Source organism: Cucurbita maxima, unplaced genomic scaffold, assembly GCF_002738345.1.
Source record: "Cucurbita maxima cultivar Rimu unplaced genomic scaffold, Cmax_1.0 Cma_Scf00039, whole genome shotgun sequence".
Lineage (NCBI taxonomy): Eukaryota > Viridiplantae > Streptophyta > Magnoliopsida > Cucurbitales > Cucurbitaceae > Cucurbita > Cucurbita maxima.
In genome coordinates, this window is record NW_019272055.1 from 880,068 (window position 1) to 901,549 (window position 21,482).

The 21,482-nt window shown below is 34.7% G+C and overlaps 1 protein-coding gene across 1 annotated transcript in view; it reads right to left on the reverse strand.

The window, feature by feature from the left end:
* Positions 1–235: 235 nt before the first annotated feature.
* Positions 236–21,482, reverse strand: part of LOC111469255 (cytochrome P450 94C1-like) — a 23,288-nt gene continuing 2,041 nt past the window's right edge. Inside the window, exons 3-5 of the mRNA XM_023114478.1 lie at positions 5,882–5,888; positions 1,598–2,452; positions 236–946 (exon numbers count right to left, since the gene is read on the reverse strand). Coding sequence (XP_022970246.1) covers positions 313–946; positions 1,598–2,452; positions 5,882–5,888 — 1,496 coding nt within the window. The 3' untranslated portion in view covers positions 236–312. The remainder of the gene's footprint in view (positions 947–1,597; positions 2,453–5,881; positions 5,889–21,482) is intronic.

The following is a 21,482-nucleotide window of genomic DNA, read 5'->3' on the forward strand; positions in this document are numbered from 1 at the left end:
AATAGTTTACCCTACATTAAATAAGTAAGGCCTAAAAATATTCTAAATTTATAGGTTTGGACAGATTAGGACTAAGGAATCTAACAGACAAGTAAGGTTCAATATTGAAGTTCGTTTTGGGTGGACAATCAATTGAATACAAATAGTAATTAGATAAATTTTGTTGATCGAAAAAATAAAATTATTTTAAAATGTCGAATATTATATGCACGATTGGATCATCTAGCTCGACTCATTCGATACAAAATACACAAAAATGTGCGTTTGAAATCATAAAATGTAACATTAATTTGTACATCACAAGAGTTCAGGTCAACTGGTGGTTCTTTGTTCAATTCGAACCGGCAACCCACCTCTCCAGCTAGCCGTCAGACCGGGAGCAAACCGGGCAACCCGGTCAGTTCCAACCAACCGGATCTTAAACTTCCGAATCAAAACCACCGCCGTACATTTCACGTCCATCACCGCTAACTCCTTCCCCAAACAAACCCGTAAACCGGCCTGAAAAACAGGGAATTTAAACGGGTTTACAGGTGCAAAGCTTCCATTCTTGAGCCACCTCTCCGGTTTAAACTGGAGACAATCGGATCCCCAAATCCGGTCCATCCGACCCATGGCGTAGGGGTGGTAAGTTACCCTTGTACCCTTCTGAACAAACGTGCCGTCCGGCAAGATATCGTCTTCCTCGGCGAACTTGGAGTCGAACTGAACCGGTGGAAAGAGGCGCAGATTCTCGTAGACCGCTGCGTGAAGATATTGCATGTCTTTAAGGTTGTCGAAACTGGGTAACGCGTCCGGGTCGGGTCCCATGACCCGATCCGACTCGGCGAGAATCTCGTCCTCCACTTCTGGGTTTTGAGATAGTAGCCAGAAGAAGCTAGTCAAAGCCGACGCCACCGTGTCCCGGCCGGCGAGGAGGAAGCTGACAACAATGTCTCTAAGATATCTGTATGGGCAAAAATTTAAAATTAACCATGGATTTAAATATGTCGAAACAAATAAAAAATCTTGACACGAACACATAAATCTTAATCATTTAGCTTTCCAATTCAATTTTATTGTTGTCTTATCGTGAAATGAGCATACATTTCATTAGTATTTATAGTGGAGAAAATACTAACAACCTCCATAAACTTTCTCTTCAATTTAAGAATTCTAAACTTTTTCCTCAAGCAAAAGAGCACGGTAACCTTACTAATTAATTAAGGTGTAAAACTTAGTCCACAAGTACAAAACTTGGTCGACAATTTGACAACTAATATCAATTCACATCTAGTTACTCCATTAGTTAGTAACTTGTGCTATTAAGTCTATTAATAATTTTCACAAAGTTACCGTATAAGTTGGTAACTTGTTCTATTCGCTTTCGCTCACCGAATTGAAAAATGGGTAAAGTTAGTTTTAGAAATGAAACTTTTAAGGAGGGGTGAATCAATTAAGTAAATTTTGGTGTTATCTATGCCTTCTTTCAAGAAATTAGAAGGGAAAAGCAAAAATTTCAAAACTAATTATAGAAATAAAAGATACCCATGTCAACAAAACACATGTTTGTATGATCCAACCAAAAAAAGAGGGAAATTAGTTAAAAGATTGATACCTGTCGTCATCAATGGAAGCCATGAATCTAGAGAGAAGATCATTCCGATGAGAGAATCCAATCTCCCGGCGATGGCGTATGACTTCCATGGCAAGATCATCCACCATTTTAATAGCATCACTAAGCTTCCTCTCCGACCCCAATCCAAACAGCCGCTTAATCCTCCACATAACAGGGTAAGGCGTAATAGCCCTCTCCGCCGACAATCTAGACGCCAAGTCAAAGGCAACAGCAAACTCCGAAATAGGCAAAGACAAGCTCAAACAGCCAGGGTCCAACCCAAAGGAGAATCGACAAATATTATCAAAAGAAAATCGTTTAAAAATATCCTGTAAATCCAGCATGCCGTGATTCGAACACAGGATCGGAAGCAGCCTTGTCTGAATCTGGGAGGTTAGGATGTGGAAGGCGTGGGAGCGGACGGAGAGGCTACCGAGCTCTAAGCTAGCCATTTTGCGTTGGAAGGTCCAGGAGTGGCCGTCAACGTTGAAGATGCCGTGGCCGAGGAGGTCGCCGAGGATGGAGGAGAAGGGTTTGCCTTTTGGGTAGTTGTGGAAGTTGGTTTTGAGGATGTGGTGGACGTTGTCGGGGTTGGCGGTGAGGATGTTGGAGAGGACGTGGATGGTGATGGTGGCGGTGGGGGAGTGGGAGAGGAGGTGGGCGTACCAATCGGATAAGTTGGGGAAGGAGGCGAGCCATGTGGAGGAGAGGTAGGAGTGGCAGATGGGGCAGTTGCAGCAGGGTCGAAGTCGGAGAATGAACAAGGAGAAGGAGAACACCGTGAAGGCCGCCGTGAAGGAGAAGAACAAGATGGAGACTAGGGTGGGGAGAGAGTGGAGTAGGTGGTCGGAGGCACCGGGGAATAAGAAGATGATGGTTGAATCCATTGCTATTAGTACGAGGCTTCAGGGATCGATTGGGGTGTGGATTTTATATGATGCTGTTGGGGGGGAAGAGATAAAATAGGATTGAAATTGCGTTGTGGTGGGACCGATGTGTTGGGGATTTGTTCTAATTTTAAGCTTGTGGTATTGGGAGTTTTGGGAGGCCGCTGTTTTGACAGGCGGATTGATGGGGACGTAATGGACAGGGAACCCATAATTTAAGCGTGCTTAAATTAAGAAAAGGGGAAGAGGGTTTTGGCGATTTGGGGACTTCATTTTCCACCCATTCATTTCGCCATTTACATCACGTGCGTTTTTCCTTTTTTTTTTTTTTTTTTTCCGTTGGATTAAACTCATATAATCCCACACTTTTGTTTAATACTTGTTTATTTTGTTATTTTTGTGGAGGTTGATGTGCTTTGGGAATTTTATGGTTTTTTTGGAGTCAACGTTTTTGTTTTTTTAATTTAGGATTATGGATAATTTATTTGTTCTCCTCTCCAACCGAGGTAAGATCTCATAATCCACCCCCTTTGGTGGCCAACGTCTTTACTGGCACACCGCCTGATGTCTTATTCTAATACCATTTGTAACAACCCAAGCCCACTGATTGCAAATATTTTATGCTTTGGTTCATTACATATCGCCGTCAACTTCACAATTTTAAAATACATCTACTAAGAAGAGGTTTTCACACCTTTATAAGGAATGCTTCGTTCCTCTCTTCAGTGGAATCTCACATACCTATTTCTAGCCATGTTATTTCTGGTACGATGGAAAAAATATGTGTTTCTTGCCAATGAGTCTATCACTTTGCTTAAAGGATTGATATCAATCAAGATCGCTAGCTATCAAAAAAATACGTATTTGGACTTACCAAAGTCTAATTTTCAAATTATTTTCACTAGTTTCCTCTCTTCGACTCATTTTAGGACTCAGTTAAGAGGATTTAGATTCCAAAAGCAAGAAAGCCTAGCATCTAAACCTTACAAATACTTTTAAGTATCCATTTTGAACTTTTTGCACAAGTTTATTTTTAGGGTGACTTAGGAATAGCATGTGCATTTAGTTATGAACTTATATCCGGTAGTATTCATGCATAAGTCTAAAAATTTCATTTAAAATCTCGTGACCTATCATTTTGTTGTACATGAACTTCACAAGATGGATTAGAAAACTTACCTATACTAGGTACGCTCCCACTTCGACCCTTAGCCCCTTTGTTATCCTTCTTTTGGGGCAACCACACCAAGTGGTGGAGTTACTTGTTCCACGACGACTTCTAGCGTTCGAACCTCTCACACTTTGATAACGTGAAGTGTGATGATGTAGATGCGCTCTTATGCCAACTCCACCCTCGACGACAACCGTATAGTCTTATTCATGAACGTAACATACCTGATTTACCCAAACCCATGACAATATTATATCCCCTCACAACACGAAACCACTATGGCACTCCTCCATTAAGTGACTAGCCATGTTTCCTTTTTTGGTGACTACTCCAAATGGTAGCTTCTTCCCCTCATTCCAACTCCTACGAGATGATGACAGCAATAAAATATGGCTTGTGAGTTGCCCCTTGAAACAAGGTATGACACTAACCTACGATCATGGTATTTAAATCTTAGGTTGAGTGGGTTTTGACTCGTTCTATCACTTTTCATATATGATCAAGTTTGATCAAATATCTTGTAACCAATGAATCTCTTCTATTTTAAAGTTCAAGTTATTGATGTACTTCGATTTTTTAAACTTTGAATCTCATCGAGTGACTAAAAAGAAAGAAGAAAAAAAGCAAATAAAAATAGAAGTAAAAAATAAGAGATGAAATCTAATAAAATTTAAATCAAATAAAGACAACAACACCAAAATTAAATACAAAATAAAAATAAAAATTATAAGACGGTGTAGTTCAAATTTATTACAAATTGGGAAAGAGGTTTAATGTACAATTATAAATAGAAATACAAAAGACTCGTACAAAAATAGTATGACGCTCTGAAACGACACCCTCTATACTTCGACAGGCAGTTTGCAAACACTTGAAAAAGAGAGAGAAAGAGGTGAGTATAAAAATACACCGGAAGCAACCTGCTTGTAGACTCTCATCCCATCCTTAATCCAATAGGTATCTACAAGCTTTACTTTAGACTCTAGGAAGTTCGATTAAGAAACTTCGAGGCACCCGAGAAGGCCGAACTTCCTAGAGTATTTTCTCTAGACACAAGCTTTACTCTAGGTATCCACAAGCTTGTGTCTAGAAAGCTTCACTATAGACATCCACAAGCTTCACTTTGGATCCACACGGTTAAGTTCGAAGGTCTAGGAGTTCACGATCCGAGTATTTTCTTAACCAAGTTGTAAAGGTTGTTGTGACATCCGAAAAAGAAAGAGGTACATAAATGAAACCAGACCACATTTGAATGAGAGTAATCTTAAGGTTAGGATCTCGTCGCGGTAGGTAAATACAAAAACCATCAAATACTGATTACGAATTTTGAATCCTAGACATGGGCGTTACAAATGATATAAGAGTGATAACTCTCCCAATTAGATGTAGCTCGAAAATGAACAAAAGCAGAAGCTGGTAGACATGTGATGCTAGAGTAAAGAAGAGATATATGAATAAACCGAGACCATATTCAAATGAGAGTGAAGCCTTGAGAAAGACGAATCCATGTTGGGAGAGTAGGTTCATAAAGTTATTGCCTTTTTTGTATACTCTGAATTTGACACGTTTGTTGGTTGGGTAGAGAGGGCATGTTCATGCTCGTGAAAAACACTGCCTAAAGTTTTTCATTTTTTATAACATTGTAATTAAATTACTTCATCCAACACAATATTATATATCATTCCATTTAAACTTATATTTATACAAAAATTAAATTTATTTTAAACTTTATGTCTATCAATTGTTGGGGAGGAATGATCATGAGTTTATGATCAGAGAATACTCTCTCTATTGGTATGAAACTTTTTTAAGAAGCCCAAAGAAAAGCCATGAGAGCTTATGCTCAAGATGGACAATATCATTCCATAGTGGAGAGTCGTGTTCATCTAACATAGTATTAGATTCTATTGTGGAGAGTTGTGTTTCTCTAACATGGTATTAGATTCCATTGTGGAGAGTTGTGTTCAACTAACATAGTATCAGAGTCATGTCTTAAACTTAATCATGTCACAATAGGTTAGTAGATCTTCAAATGTTAATAAATATGTAAATTCTCAAATATCGAATAAAAGATTCTAAAAGAAAAAGAGTCGAATCTCGATTAAAGAAAGACATACTTTATTCGAGAGAAGGGACAATAGGATAGAGTGAAAGAAGAGAAGAGAGGGAATATTAATGAGTATAGCATGTAATCATAGACCCAGAAAAGTGCAGAGAACAGACGTCGATGGGGCTTTGCATGTTACAAAAATGGCGTTCCATGCACCTCACCCAAGAACACATGTCACTTCACTTCACTTTTTGGTCTTTTTTATTTCATCCCTATTTCATTTTACTATATTGGAAACAATTTCGGTAATTTCCATTTTCACTCTAAATTTACTAAAATTTATATCAATTTTTTTCTACTGATGTTTGTAAATTTGATTGGGTCGAGAACCGTATTTTTTAGACTTAATTTAATTATTTGGTTATTCAAACCGTCTCTATAATAAAAAATTATAATTTAATCTCAATATATATTTTAAAAAATTATCTAAAATAATAGTAAATAATAAAATAAAATAACAATAAATTTAATATATATATAAAATTTGTATTTTTTTTATGAATCCAATCAATTTAAATAAGTTTATAATTCAACCTAAATAGTATCTTTCGTTCCTTTACGAGGTTCATGAACCAAAATTTCTTCTTTTTTTTTTTCTAATGAAATTAAAAAATAATATATATAACAAATTGAAGCATAGCTTAATGAAAGGAAAATGGTCAATATATTCAATTATTTATTCTATTTCTCATACTAATAGTGTTATTAAATCAGATTAAGATGTGAAAAATAAAAATAAAGAAAAATTGACGAACTTTATGAACAATGTAGGTTGAAAGCTTGAAAAAAATATGGGTTTAGAAATTGTAAGTCCACTCTGCCTTTAAAACGTTCCCATCAAATCATCCTTGAAAATAGATTTGAGATAACAATTATAGTTTCCGTTGTTTTGTGCCTAACTTTCTGTAGTCTTCATTCTGGCTTTCTATGACTTTGTAATTCATCTACTTTCACATTTACACCTCCCCCCAACATCAATCATTTCATACCCTCTTTTCATCCCTTTTCGTTGAGTAGACGCCCAAAAACAAATAAGAAAACGGGTGAGTATAAAAATACTTAGCAATCAATCTCCGTGTAGGCCTTCACTGCATCTTTAAGTTACCATAGGCTTTTCTGAGTGGCTCTCTTACGGCAAAAACTAGAGAGGAGGAGAAAGAAACGGTAAGGCACAAACGCGATGCAACTTTGACTTGTGAGTTCTTATCATGATCTATCCTAAGGACCTTCGTTCTTGGATCCTGAGGTCTCAACCTTGATTTAGATCTAAGGGATTAGTACTATGGTTCTAGTTTCTTGTCTTCAAAACTTGGATGTTGATTAATGTTTTAGTTCAAGATCGTTGTCTTGTACTTGGTTACTTTTGAGGCTCTTGTTTTGTTCTTGGTTCGTTCTCCAAGACACTCCCCCTAAGATTTACAGTACAAGTCATGAACCCTGACAAACTGTATCCAAGGCTTCATACGTTTCAAGCAACACAGTATGTATTTGTCCAAGGCTTCATGCATTCCAAGTGACGTAGTCTAAATCCGCATCCAGGACTTAATATGTTCCCTGCGACGCGGTCTAAAAACCTATATCAAGGCTTCATGCGTTCCAAGCAGCATAGTTTGAATACCTACGCTTAAGGCTTCTTACCTTCCAAGTAGCGTAGTTTGAAAACCTACAGACTTGTTACGTTCCAAGCGATGTAGTCTAATATTACATCCAAGGTTTCATGCTGATAAGATAAGGAATGACTACAAGGGGAATAAGATTCGGATTACCTTGTTGATCGAATATCTCAAGGCAAGAACATTGTTTGAGATTCGAATCACTTCACAAGCAAGATCGATCATGTCTAGCTTGAATGATTCTTGTTGATCAAATATCTCAAGGCAACACTTGTTTGAGATTCGAATCACTCCACAAGCAAGATTGATCATGTCGAGCTTGAATGATTCTACATGCAACCTAAACTATATAGAATTGCAAAGAAACTTAGTCATTGGCTAAAGAAAGTACAAAGGCTTCTTTTACTATATCTTCCAAGTCTACTTATAAATACAACATACATGCCTCTATATAGCCTCAAAATAAAACTATTAAAGACATTCCAAAAGTTGTAACATTCGTACTTAATGGTCATATTTAATCATGATGTAATTGTAACCTAGAGTAAATAAAAAGTCTTAAAATATATTAATGAAATACAATAACTTTAAATTACTCTAAATTGTAATCCGCCCAAAATTTATAACATGAAACTTCATTCTTCTTCAATGTGACATGAATTGAAATATCTTTTGATAATTTCAACAATATTTTCTTTACATCTTCATTGAAGTATATCGTATGATTGATGTCTCATAGTTCATATCACATGCGTTCCTTGCAATGCAGTCTAAATACCTATGCTTAAGGCTTCATACATTTCAAGCGGGATAGTATGAATACCTACATCCAAGGCTTCTTACGTTTCAACTGATGTAGTCGGATCCTGCACCCAGGACTTCATGCATTCCTTGTGATATAGTCTGAATATCTATGCCCAAGTCTTCATATGTTCCAAGTGACATAGTTTGAATACCTACACTCAAGGCTCTCCAAGCAGTGTAGTCTGAAAACCTACATCCAAGACTTCTTACGTTCTAAGCGACGTAGTTTGAGTCATGAACATGTTGTACCGTAGGAGGTTTAGGAGTTCCTTGAGTTTCTGAGTTTGGGGATCTTGGTCCCTAATTCTTGAGTGGTACCTAGCATTCTTCTTATCTTAGTGGGTGTAGAGCTTGTGTGGCATTATTCTTGGTTCTCATTTTATAAATTTCTAGGGTTCTTAATTTCTTGAAGCATATGTCGTAACATGCATTCTCAAGCTCTATAGTTATCTATCATTTACAATAGCACGCATGAGTCATTAAAAATGTCATGAAGCGATGATGTGTTCTTTAGACCATTCTAGAAGAGTCTTGAATCTTCGGTAATAGTTACTTGAGGTATTTTCTTAAAGCGTTTTTTAGGCCCTAACTTGGTTTAGGTTCCAAACATGCTCTAATCAACTTGAAATCTTGAACATATCTTTATGTCCTTAGGAATAGGCCTCATAAAAATTATTAAGTCATTTGGAGCATGTGTAAGCCTTGAATTATCACAAGGAGTCATAGGGGCATTTTAATCATTTGACACCCTAATCCTTGGTTTAGCTCCAAACATGTTCTAATCACTTTCAAACTTTACCAATTAGATCCTAACCATACTAAGAAAGTTCAAAATTGAGGTTGTTTCCTAAGCATCCCTACTTGATTGCCTAGTCACCCAAAAATATTTGTTGGACCTAATGTGGGTTCTAAAACGAAGGGAATATGTAATAATTGCTCATATTCATGCATATTCATATCTATTCTCACTAAGATACATAACATATATCTAATATAATATCCGGGCATACAAGGATACATAATTCCTATAATAACTACCGTGCATAATACATACATTTGACAGTATCCAACATACTCGATTAACAGGTTTATAAACATACGAGATATGCTAGAGTCCTCATAAAGTGGGACTAATCAAAGTTTACATCATGCAAGTAGAAGCTTTAAACATATTATCATGCTAAACTAGAACACGTAAAGGTTTCTAGACTTAACTATATGCAACCTAATTAATTAGGTTTGTCATCAAATTTTCTAATAAATATCCCACTTGATTAACTAGATTTGTCATCATGGTTCCAATTGAATATCCAACTTGATTAACTAAGTTTGTCATCATTCTTCCTCATGAATATCCAACTTGACTAATTAAGCAAACATGTTTCTTAACGAATATCCAACTTGGTTAACTAAGTTTATCAAACATGTTTCCTAATGAATTTTGTCAATGGTCCTAATCAACTCCTCTAAGTATTATTTAAAATGATCCACGTGGCTACTTGCTTATTTGCTGACTTCCTAAACTGATTTCAATTCTTCAAGAATTTATAAATTCTAAGACAAATCCTCAATTAGGTCATACGTTAAGAAAAAATATTAAAACGGTTGAAATTAAGGTTCGGGTCTTACCAAATGGGTCGAGTTAGCTAAGCGGTTTCGGTCAGTGAATCAAGTCTGATTTGGGTAGAAGATCTGAACCTCTTAGCGGGTTGGTCAAGCGCTCTGAGTAAGAAGCCAAGCAGGTCAGGTCAAGGTGGCGGTTCGTGGGTCAAATGCTCGGTTCAAACCACTTCTTCTTCAACATCCCTCACAATTTTGCCTTCTTTTCTTCACATGTTGCTGAGAACTACAAGCTCTCCTCCTTCGACTTCTCTCCCAAGGACCATCGATGCTTTCTTCCTTCAAAAAATGCTTAGACCTCATCGGCGCCAACCTAACCAATTCGAAATAGCGATGTTTTCATTATGGTTTCGATGAAAATGATTGAGGGGTCATCCAATTTATATTTATGGTGCGAAAGAAATTTCTGTATGATGTTGGCCGTTCAAGGATTTTAAATTATTTTTTACAATTATCTATATTCTTTCCTCTAAATTTTTACAATTCTTTTTTCTTTTTCTTTTTTTGTTTTTTTCAATTTTACTCCATTTTTTGTTTCTTTTTCAATGTTTAATTCATTTTTTTTCGTGTTATGTATTTTACTAATCATCTTGTGATCTCATTTGCACATATATTATAATAATAAATTATATACTAACGAGTATAATGTATGAAACAATGTACTAAAATATATATGATACAAATATTAATACTCATAAAGCTCGACATACATTATGATAAATATATATCATGCATTAAAATAGACACATTAACATGTACTCAACATTAGCACTTTTGGTATAAATTCAATATAGAATATGATAAAAGACCTACTATAAAATATAACATTCACGAAGAGCTCAATTCATGGATGTTACTACCATATTATATTTTATAAAAACATTTCATATTTTATATTATTTTAAATCCATAAAATATATTATTTTAAACTCGAATCTAGGTAAGATTCTAAGTCTACAATTCCACGTTATCGTCTCAATCACATTATGTTTTGTCTATCTAAAAACAATAGAAAACTTTTCCATGAGTAATTATAGATTTTTGGTCGGAATCGAGTCGTTAGTGAGTGATCTGTACTTAGATATATAATAAAATATGAGTATATAATCATTATGTTTTTTGTTTAGGTAATAATCTTATTCTCTTATACATGATTTATGACAGGGGTATGAATGAAACAGACCCACTTCATCTACTTCGACTCATCGGCGGATAAGTAACATATAAGAGCATACATGCCCCCATGCCTTTTCCGATCAGGGCATGTAGAGCTTGTTCCCACATTTGCATCTCCAGAACTTTCGGGGAATCATCACCGACACCTAGAGGTCCCGGCGGCACCGACACAAGAACCGTAGTGCAGAATGTGCAGCTCCCACACTATGAGGCGTAGTTTGGCGGCGACGATCCCGGCCCACCCAATCCACTTCTTGGCAAGGTCAACTCCTGAACTTCATGATTAGCGATGGGCTGGCATAGTATAATGCATTAAATTTTTTGGGTGCAAAAATAGGTATTTGTAAGAAAATATATGAGGAAGGTGATGAATAAGGCATTATAATATTGGAACTAAAATAAATTTACCTGGATATGTGCATGGCCGAATTCAGTAGATGAGCAGCGCCTAGTGTTGTCCGAGAACAATATGAAGATAATGAAAAACAAGAAGAAGATGAGTTTAGGTTCATTGGTTCTATTCAACTTCATCGGTTCTTCCTATACTTTTTTTTTTTTTTTTTTTGAAAATACGCTATAAAAAGTGAACTTAATTATGTGTTTGAACGAAAATTTTTCATTTTAATTTTTGTTTTTATATAAAATATTTTTTGGGAGGAAGTTTTTTTTTTTTTTTTGTTAAAATAAATTAGAAAATGACGGCAATTGATGTATACATTTTGATTATATAAATGATTTTTAACGATATCTTTTAAGATAAAATGTTTTAATAATAATACCATATATGCCTCCTAATTTTTAAAGGTATCTGCTCACATGATCACTTTTAAAATGGATGAAAACCGGTGAAATTATACGTCAGTTGAAAAGAAAACGAATCATCTTTTACAACAGTGTGGAAACTTCTCTCTAACAAATGCGTTTAAAAAACCTTGAGAGAAATTTTTAAAGGAAAAACTCAAAGAGAACAATATCTGCTAGAAGTGGACTTGGACCATTACAAAATAATTATATGCCAGTAACAATATCTGCTAGAAGTGGGCTTGAACCGTTACATACTAAGAAAAAAAATGTACTTAACTTTCTTTATAATGTACTTAGCTTTCTTTATGCGTTATATTTAGATTGATGTTCTAAGTTTCCTCCTCTAGTCAATAAAATGGTTTAGGTGGGATGACTTTAAAATGATATATTAAGAGTCTGAATTTTTTTTTTTTTGACTTCTTAAATGATTTTTTTCACTTCCATATACTGGTTAGGAAGTGCATGTGGAACACATATTCATGTATTAATCGAGAGAAAAATATCTTGTTAATGTTTTTTAATCATGTGGATAATAATGTTTTTAAAAATTGCATGACACATGGATAAATTTTAAAGAGAACGATTAATGGTCGATGGTCTTTCTAAACTTGAGCTCGGTGTTACAACCATACTATGAAAAGAGTAGGTTGTGACCCTCACGTTACAACAAGAAAATCAACAATCCTCAAGTGGTGCCCATCCAACCACGTGAGAGGTTAGACGAGTGCCATGATGCAATCGAGAAGGACGATGCAACATCTAACACACACCACACAGAGTGGTTATTGAAGAAAAGATGAGGCATAAGCAATATGAGGACCACGAATAGACATGAGTTCAAGATAGGCTTGTTGAAGTGCCACGGGCTTTAACCTCGAAAGTCGGTGTTCCAAAGGGAAATTGGGCATGCAACTTTGAAGAAAAGTCTGTCCATATGAAATATAAATGCTTGCTAAATTTGGTGTCAATTAGATACCGGACGGACACTCCACAATATACCATACGATCATTCGCTACCCAAAAAAGATTGGAATGTCTCAAAATGTATTTAAGGGGATGGCATGGTGTCAACTCAGAGCTACCTTGTAGCACAAACTTATGTCACAACCCAATCGTCCCAAGATCTATCGAAGTGATGAACGAATCCGAGTAGGTGGCCGACCCACCTCCTTCCCCTATCAATCCTCTATTCTTCTATGTGTATTCTTTTTACTATGGAGGCCGCTAGCCACAGCTTACGACCAACGGCAACCACCTCTTTTTTAAACTTACAATTTATTTTTTCAGCTGTCACCACGTCCCTCTTCATTTATACAACCATTTCCATACAACCATAATACAAGTAGTAGTTAAATATGAATATAAAGTAGGAAAAAGTTTGGCACAATATCATATATCCACTTGGCTAAGCATTAATTTGGAATTATGTGGAAGGTGATTGTGATGTAGAGGGGCAAGATTCGTTGAATACAAACGACAATGACAAAATTCCCCAACGAATCCAAATTAAAACGACCAAGTTGGCCAATCCATAAATAGCTCCCATTGATCCATCCCAAATTGCGGCGCCAAATTGTCAGATAATACAACAAAAAAGGAAAGAAGCAAAAAATGCACGTGTTTGTCTCTTTACTTTCGTTTTTCGGTGTCCATTCTGCGTTCGATTGTGACTTTTGTTGAATTGTTGTGTAGCGTAGGGTTGTTGTCTTTGCCTGCCGACATCATTCCCTTATTACTATCCTCCACTTCCTCCTCTTTTTTGTCACATTCTCATCATTATTCCAGAGCTTGTAATAATGAAAATTGAATGTGTCATTTATGATACATTTTCATATGTGATGTTATGTTATTTGTCGCTATATGATATGCTAAATAATATTATGATATAAATGAAATATCATGCAATGTTACAATAAGCTATGTTATGTTAGGAGATGCATAACCCCTGTGCCATGATTTGAAAGTTATGTTATGAATGAAATGATTTATGCGAGTTTATGTATGCATATCATACGTGATGAAAAACTGGGGTTCTCTTGCATGATTTATGACGCCATGATGAAAATATGGGGACCTCATGCATAATTGTATGTTCACATGCATCGGGATAATTCTATTTTATGATGAGTATGAATGCGTACACTATGAGACGTGAGTGATCATCATGCTTATCATGATGCTATGGTGATCGTTATTCCTTTTGGGTGTCCAACAACAACACAAAGAAACTAGCCCGATAAGCATACCCGGGGGGTGTGCGAGCCCACTTAGTGGGTCCATGCTCACACATGTGGATGATGAGTAGAGAAGTACTACACATCCAATTTTCCTAGACTGAAAATTCACCTACGAAAAGACGATTTTAAATGATAGATCTAACCATTTTGTATGTGTTTGCATTCCCCGACCCCAATAGAAAGGTCACTTCTTAATATTTCTTAAAATACTCAAATTTTGTGCTATTCTTGTATTTTAGGTAAAGGCAAGACACCCCTACAGATGACGGTGGTGTCGCATTGAAGACCATGAAATTTGTGTTAGAATAGTTATATTTTATTTATTTCGTAACTCTTAGGTTAGATCAGGGCATCATTTTAATCTCATATTTGATTTGATTTATTTATATTTCACATTAATTAATGTTGGTTGTTCTATTTTAAGGGTTGTAATGTGAATGGTTAAGTCCATGACATCGTTTTATGAATTATTTGAAATGAATATTTCTGCATAAAAGGGTCACGTCATGCATGCAGTAGCCACGCTATTTCAGTAGCAAAATATTCTCCGACAAATATTTCTATAAATTTAAGATAGAAATAAGAAATACATTCATGATGTAGTTATTAAATTAAGTTCATTGGTTGATTCATATGATTGAATACTTAGTAAACTAGTTTAGTGGTAATTTAAGCTAGTTCATGTTTTTTTTCATGACAAAACTACCAAACCTAACACTTTTACACATCAACCCAAATCTTTCAAACCTAACTTTTCATATCATGTCTCATCTCTGACATGACCACTCATTATCATATTCCACCGATACTTTGTATTCGTTCAACAATTGATAATATCATTAAAAAATCTCTACCGTAGTATTAACAACTTTGAAGTATGATGGAAACTTTTTAAATTTTGGAGGCTCATACTATAATAATTAATTTCAATCTTTGATTAATGTTTATTTATTGATTCAAAATTATATAAGATTAAATTAATATTTTTTTAAAATAATATATGACATATAAAGAAATATCTATATAAATTAAAGGATTATATTTAATGATGTTGATGCTTTTTTTTCAAGAACATCATTGTCGCTATTTTTGACCTAAGTATTGTGAAAGTTTCATTTTATTTTTTCAACCCTTTTGACTTTTTTTTTTTTTGAGTACACAAATAAAGGAAGTAATGAAAAACATGTAAGATAAGGGTCCTTTATATTTTAATATTTGAAGTTTTATGGTTAGTTTGGTAACACAATTTTATAACTATTCTTATTTCTTATTTCTTTAAAAGTTTCAATTTGATGCGTAATTGAGATCTCTTACTCCGTTCAATTCATCTTAAATTATGCTAGTTAATATGAGTCGGTTCATTGAGACTATTTTATAAAATGTCTGGTAATCTTTATAAATTTTCAACGATCACTAATATATCATGCATGATATTGACATATATTTTTGTGTGAATTTGATAATGAGACGTTTATTTAAAGTTATATAATTAAGCAAACTCATCAACTTTATTTTTATTTATTTGCTAAAGAATGCATGTGTTTCTCATTAGCAAATAATACACATTAAGAATATTGTGTGGGTTCCATGTATACATATTAGTAATTAAGATTTGTGTTTGTTTTAGATTATTGTGTTCAATGTATACATATTGAATATTCTTTGTTTGCAAACACGTTTTTTTGGAAAAAGTATACAAGCAATGTTGCATTTCTTCGAATTAAGGGAGTGCACGGTGAGCACTCCAAGTATTATAATAAAATTTAGGTTAATTTGCAGTATGTTTACCATATTTTCTGAATTTAAATGTCATTTGTTTAGAAGTTTGGGTATTTCTTATTGGTATCTAAATTTTATTTTCGATACAATGAAAAGAGTGAACTTACTTTGGACGTTAACTTTTATGATTTTTTATATTTAAATTTTTAAACGAATAAAAGGTGTGAATAGGTATAAATAACGGACATCACATTGGTATGATATTGTTCACTTTCAATTTAACATCTCATGGCTTTACTGTTGTTTTCCGAAACGACCTAAACCTATTTAGATAGTGCCCTTTACTCGTATACTCTTCCCCTAATTATTTAACATAGGACTCCAACCATCTAAGTAATCCTTCTTTCCAATTATGAAGCCCAACTCAGATCACTTTTGCAAGTTTCTTGAATGTGTCATTGAGTTTCTTAGTGTCAAACATTGTAGGGAAATTCATGGTTACGTAGTAAGCAAGACATGTAGTTTGAATGTGTTTTGGAAAAGTTCTTTAACTTGATATATACTCCAAAAGGATGTGGAAAGGTCAAATTGATATTGTAGCACGCACAACATTAATTTCAAGATACACGCTTAATGGGATAAACACATTCAGAGAGAATGAAGCCAATTTATGCGACTTGCTGAGTATCTTTCTACCAAAATCCACGGCAGTCGACTCCGGTTGTTCCAAGTCGTCAACTCGTGTAAGTGGTTGTCTTCAACACGATGGCTTCTATTCGACCAAACTTTGCCGTTTTAGCTAATTTTACCCGTTTTGGATTGCCCAAAAGTATTTTTGATCTAATGAAGGTGGAAAATTGATCAAAATTATTTAGGAGTGTTATAAGTAATTAAGTTCTATTAGCTCCAACATTAGATTTTAAGTTCAAATTTTTTGAGTTAGATGAGATAAAATAGGTGAAATCGAACTACATAAAGCTGAACCTAGAAATTCTCGTCAAAAGTTAGCTTAAAAACCTAGGTTGAATATGTTTTGTGTTTTGTGATTGTTTGATGTGTATTATATTATGCTCATGCTATGTTATAATTTATATCATGAGACGATTATGTTATGTTATGGATATTTTGTGAACTCAATGTTGCATCATGCATGAAACCTCTACATGTTATGCCAAGTATACTATGTAAGCATATTCACTCTAAGTTTATGAGATGTTAAGCCACATATGTGATTCAAAAAAGTTGTGTTTATGAAAAGAACAGAGGTATGACTTGCATCATACGTATATGCCATGATTTAAACAATTGGGAACCTCATGTATTTTGTATGTAATGTGGATCATGATACTTCTCTATTATGGTTAGTATGAACATATACATTAGATATTATGTACACTAGGATATTATTATGTGCTCCTTTCTTTTTGTAGCTTTTTTGACAGCGTTAGTGTACGTTAGTTGAAGGCTAAGTCTAGGGTGTATGTATACAAGCTCGCCTTAGGTTTCATGTGAGCATGTATGGACCGTGTGTAGAGAAGTATTGCACATCTAATTTGGTCGGGACTGGAAAGTGAGAGAAAAACCATGATGTTGATGAAAAGATATGTCCCAATCATGATTGCATGTGATTGCACTTCATAACCTCAATAATGCTCGCTATTTCTTAAAATACTCGAGATGTGCTATTCTTATTTTTCAAGTAAAGGTAAGGTGCCTCTGTACGGATGATGACATCGTTGTGAATGTGAAGACTATAGAACTGAAGCTAGGATAGTTGCATTTATGTTTACACGGTTGCCCTTAAGTTATATTAGAGAGTTTTTGTTACTTTGAACTTTTTGTTTACAATATTTTCATTGATGGTTACTTTTATTTGAAATGGATTTTACGAACATGTAAGTTCATGACATCGTTTACGAAATGATTTAACTGAACTTTTCACAACATATTAAACATGTCTACATGCCGAGACAACCTTGTTTTTAATAAGAAATTAGAGTCATTACAGTTTGACGTGTATGATGTTATGCTATGTGATGACAAATTATGTTATATATCTTGTGCTGACTTCCATACTCCATGATGCATTATGACCTCTATACTTCAAAATGCACACTTGTACACTTCACATTTATAAAATATTGTTAAGTTATGTATACTACTCATGAAAATTATGTTTCTAAATGAATGGAGATATGACCGGTTTCATACTTACATGCATGATGTAAAACTATGGGAACTTCATACATCTTGTGTATCATGTGCATTTAAATACTTCTTACTTACGATGAGTATGGATGCGTAAATTATAATATTATGTCCACTATAATATTATGCATGCTCCTTTTCCTCTACAACTTGATATGAACTGGACCAACTTTTCTGGCAGTGTGAGTGTACGCTAGTCGAAGGCAAGGTCTAGGGGTACATATACACACGTGGGCCGTGTATAGAGAAGTAATGCACATCCAATCGGCCAAGACTATAAAGTGTGACTAAGGTCATGATGATAATAAAAGAATAGGTCTCAACATGATTGCATACGTTTACGTCTCTTTTGACCCCAATAGTGGAGTTGTTGATTATTTTTAATTACTCATTGAGATAGTTTATGTTGCACTGTATTTGTGTTCCATCATATTTCCCCACATATTTTCCACGTTTTCAAAACACATTTCTAATTATGATGTTTGGAAATTAATAATCAAAAGCCAATGAACCCTCAAGTGACCACCACAATTCGATTATTTTTATATATTATTATTAGAAACTAAGTTTTTTAAATAATAATATAATTTTTAAAATTTTCGTTCTATTTCACTTGTCATTTTGAGAAAATTTATTGTAAATGATTTTTCCTCTCTTTAAACTTTTCAATTCCTTTTTTCACTTTTGTTTTTGTTTTTTGTTTTTTTTTTTTTCCTTTTTTGCCCTAGGATGAAATAAATGTTGGAGATTTTTTTAAAGATAAGTTTTTTTAAAGTGGATAGTAAGAAATACTTCGTGACATGCTTTAAGATTGAAAAAACGCATCATGCAATGTGTCAACTATTCTTTAACGACATCAAATGTGCAGGTTTAAGTTAAATTAAATATCAACTAGCAACTATATAAAGCTTTTTAGTGGCGTTACGTGTCACTACTCTAAAGCCTCTATTAACATATGTGGTTGCTTGCTCTGTTGTCAAGATACCACATGTTGGTCTCCACTCGTCTTCTCCTTTTGTGAGAAGTTTTGCCATACCTTTTCTTCATTGAGCATCAACAAATTGGGCATCTTCTCGGCTAACATTAGTGCGGGCTTTGATCTTGCATGAGTGTGAGATTCGCCTCCTCATCTCGCTTCTTCTTGCATCACTCTACCGTATAGTGCCCATATTTTCCATCTAAGGGTTGACATTGTCACGGGTTTGTGAGGTATTGTCACAGCTTCCTCTGCCACCAAGGCCACGACCATGTCCTCGATCACATCCACTACATCAGTTTTCCATATTATAGTTGTCACGCCCTCTTGTACTTGAAAAAAAAGAGTTAGCTGAATCATTCTTTTTCTCCATGCGAGCCACTCCTCAGTGTATGTAAGAGGTTTTTTTCTTCTCTTTGTCTCCATAGCTACTCCTCAATGTATGTAAGAGGTTTTTTTTCCTTCTCTTTGTCTTCATAGCTACGAAGTCTCTTCTCATGGATCTTAAGACGACCAACGATCTCCTCAACTGACATGTTCTTGAGATGGATCTTAAGACAACCAACGACCTCCTCAACTGACATGTTCTTGAGGTCGCCAATGTTAGATAAATCCGTAGGTTGAAAATCTTTCCTAGTTTTTAGTTACTAGTTTTTAGGTAACTATTTTTTTGTTAAACCCACACCATTAAAGTGAGTTGCCCACTTCTTTTCCTTTTTAGGGTGTAATTTTTTATTTAAATATCTAACTGAATTAAAAATTAGAAGATCGGTTCTTTAACCCATACTGTTTCTCTTTTTTTGTTATTTTCTTCTTCCAACAATTTCTTCGGCTTTTTCCTTCGTAACGATTTCCTCACATTTCAGTCAAAGACAACAAGTGGTATCAAAGCCTAATTTAATCCACCGGTGGTATATCATTGCGGAGGAGCCAACTTTATCAAAAGCTAAGTTGAATAGCTCAATTGGTTGGAACGTTGACCTAACAACACAGGTCTTGGGTTCTTCAAGTAGAAGAAAATGTTGCAAAGCATGAAAATCCAAACATCGTGGGGTCCATCTCGAGCAAGTTTGTTCATTCCTCCACATCATGGGGTCCTTCCTACCAACATGAGAAGAACGTCCTTGGGAATTGTTTGGTAGATGGAGGCAAAGGGAGGCAAGGGAAAAACTTGAGGGGAGGAGAGAGCGTTTTAACTTATTCTACTAACAAAGCATTGAAAAAATATCCAAAGGAAGACCCTTGATTTCTCAATTTAAGTTTCAACATAATTTCTTGAAATTGAGAAATTCCCTCTCCAAGCTTAATCTCTTTCTTTAAGACATGTTTATACTAACAAGAATAAGAGCAACTATGGCAACTAGTGCCAATTCTCGTATGTTGCTCTTAGTAACTTATTCTACCAACAATTCTCCCAAGATTATAGATATGTTGCTCTTAGTAACTTATTCTACCAACAATTCTCCCAAGATTATTCCTCTAAATTAGTAACTTCTATTAACAATTCTCCAAAGATTATTCCTCAAGTTAGTAACTTCTGCTAACAATTCTCCCAAAATTATTCCTCAAGTTAGTAACTTTAACTTGTTCAACTAGCTCAAGTTAACCTCCTCCACTGACGGTGAGATAGAAGCGACACCATGACTTGATTGATCTCACAATCCAACAGTACTAAATTACCTACTAGACACCATGACCCAATTGATCTCACAGTCCAACAGTACTAAATCACCTATTAGTGATGGGCTTGGAGTATTACAAAAAGTTTCTAGAGATTAAGCATGATGTTTTCCATGAAGAGCATTGAAAAAATATCCAAAGGAAGACCCTTGATTTCTCAATTTAAGTATCAAGCATAATTTCTTGAAATTGAGAAATTCCCTCTCCAAGCTTAATCTCTTCCTTTAAGACATGTTTATACAACTTCGTAACAAGATTAAGAGAAACTTTGGTGATGGAAACGAAGGCTCAAAGTCACTAGAAGTAAAGATCCCATAAGACTTTCGGTAAATTTATGAGTTTTAAATTTCATAACTTTGACCAAAATATTCTTACACAAGATGAGTCTTTTCATAGGTCTTAAACCTTTAGTTTTAGAGTAAACCCAAGGAGTGTTTTGCTGAAGAACTAAAGGTGTGATAAACTCTACATTGTCCAAACTGAGAGTGAATTTGGATTTTAAAACTATGTAAGAACTGTTATCGAGCACTCTACTTTCGATCTTTATGTCTTGTTAGTTTTTTATAACCAAATGAACTAAAATTTCTTCCATTCGATCCATGATACGTAGGACAAAAAGTTTCATGAAGAAATTGAGGGATGATCGCCCTAAAACACACTAGAGGGGATACATGTTGAAGATGTTGATGTGGTAACTTCTAAGCAGACTACGTCATACAATTTTTATTAAGAAATTTGAGAAAGAAATAAGAAAGATCATTAAAAGTGATCTCCAACATACGTTAAGAGGTAAAGCACTAAATTTAATGACATTTGCTAACTTTTTTTTTTTTTTTTTTTTTTTTTTTTTTTTTTTTTTTTTTTTTTTTTTTTTTTTTTT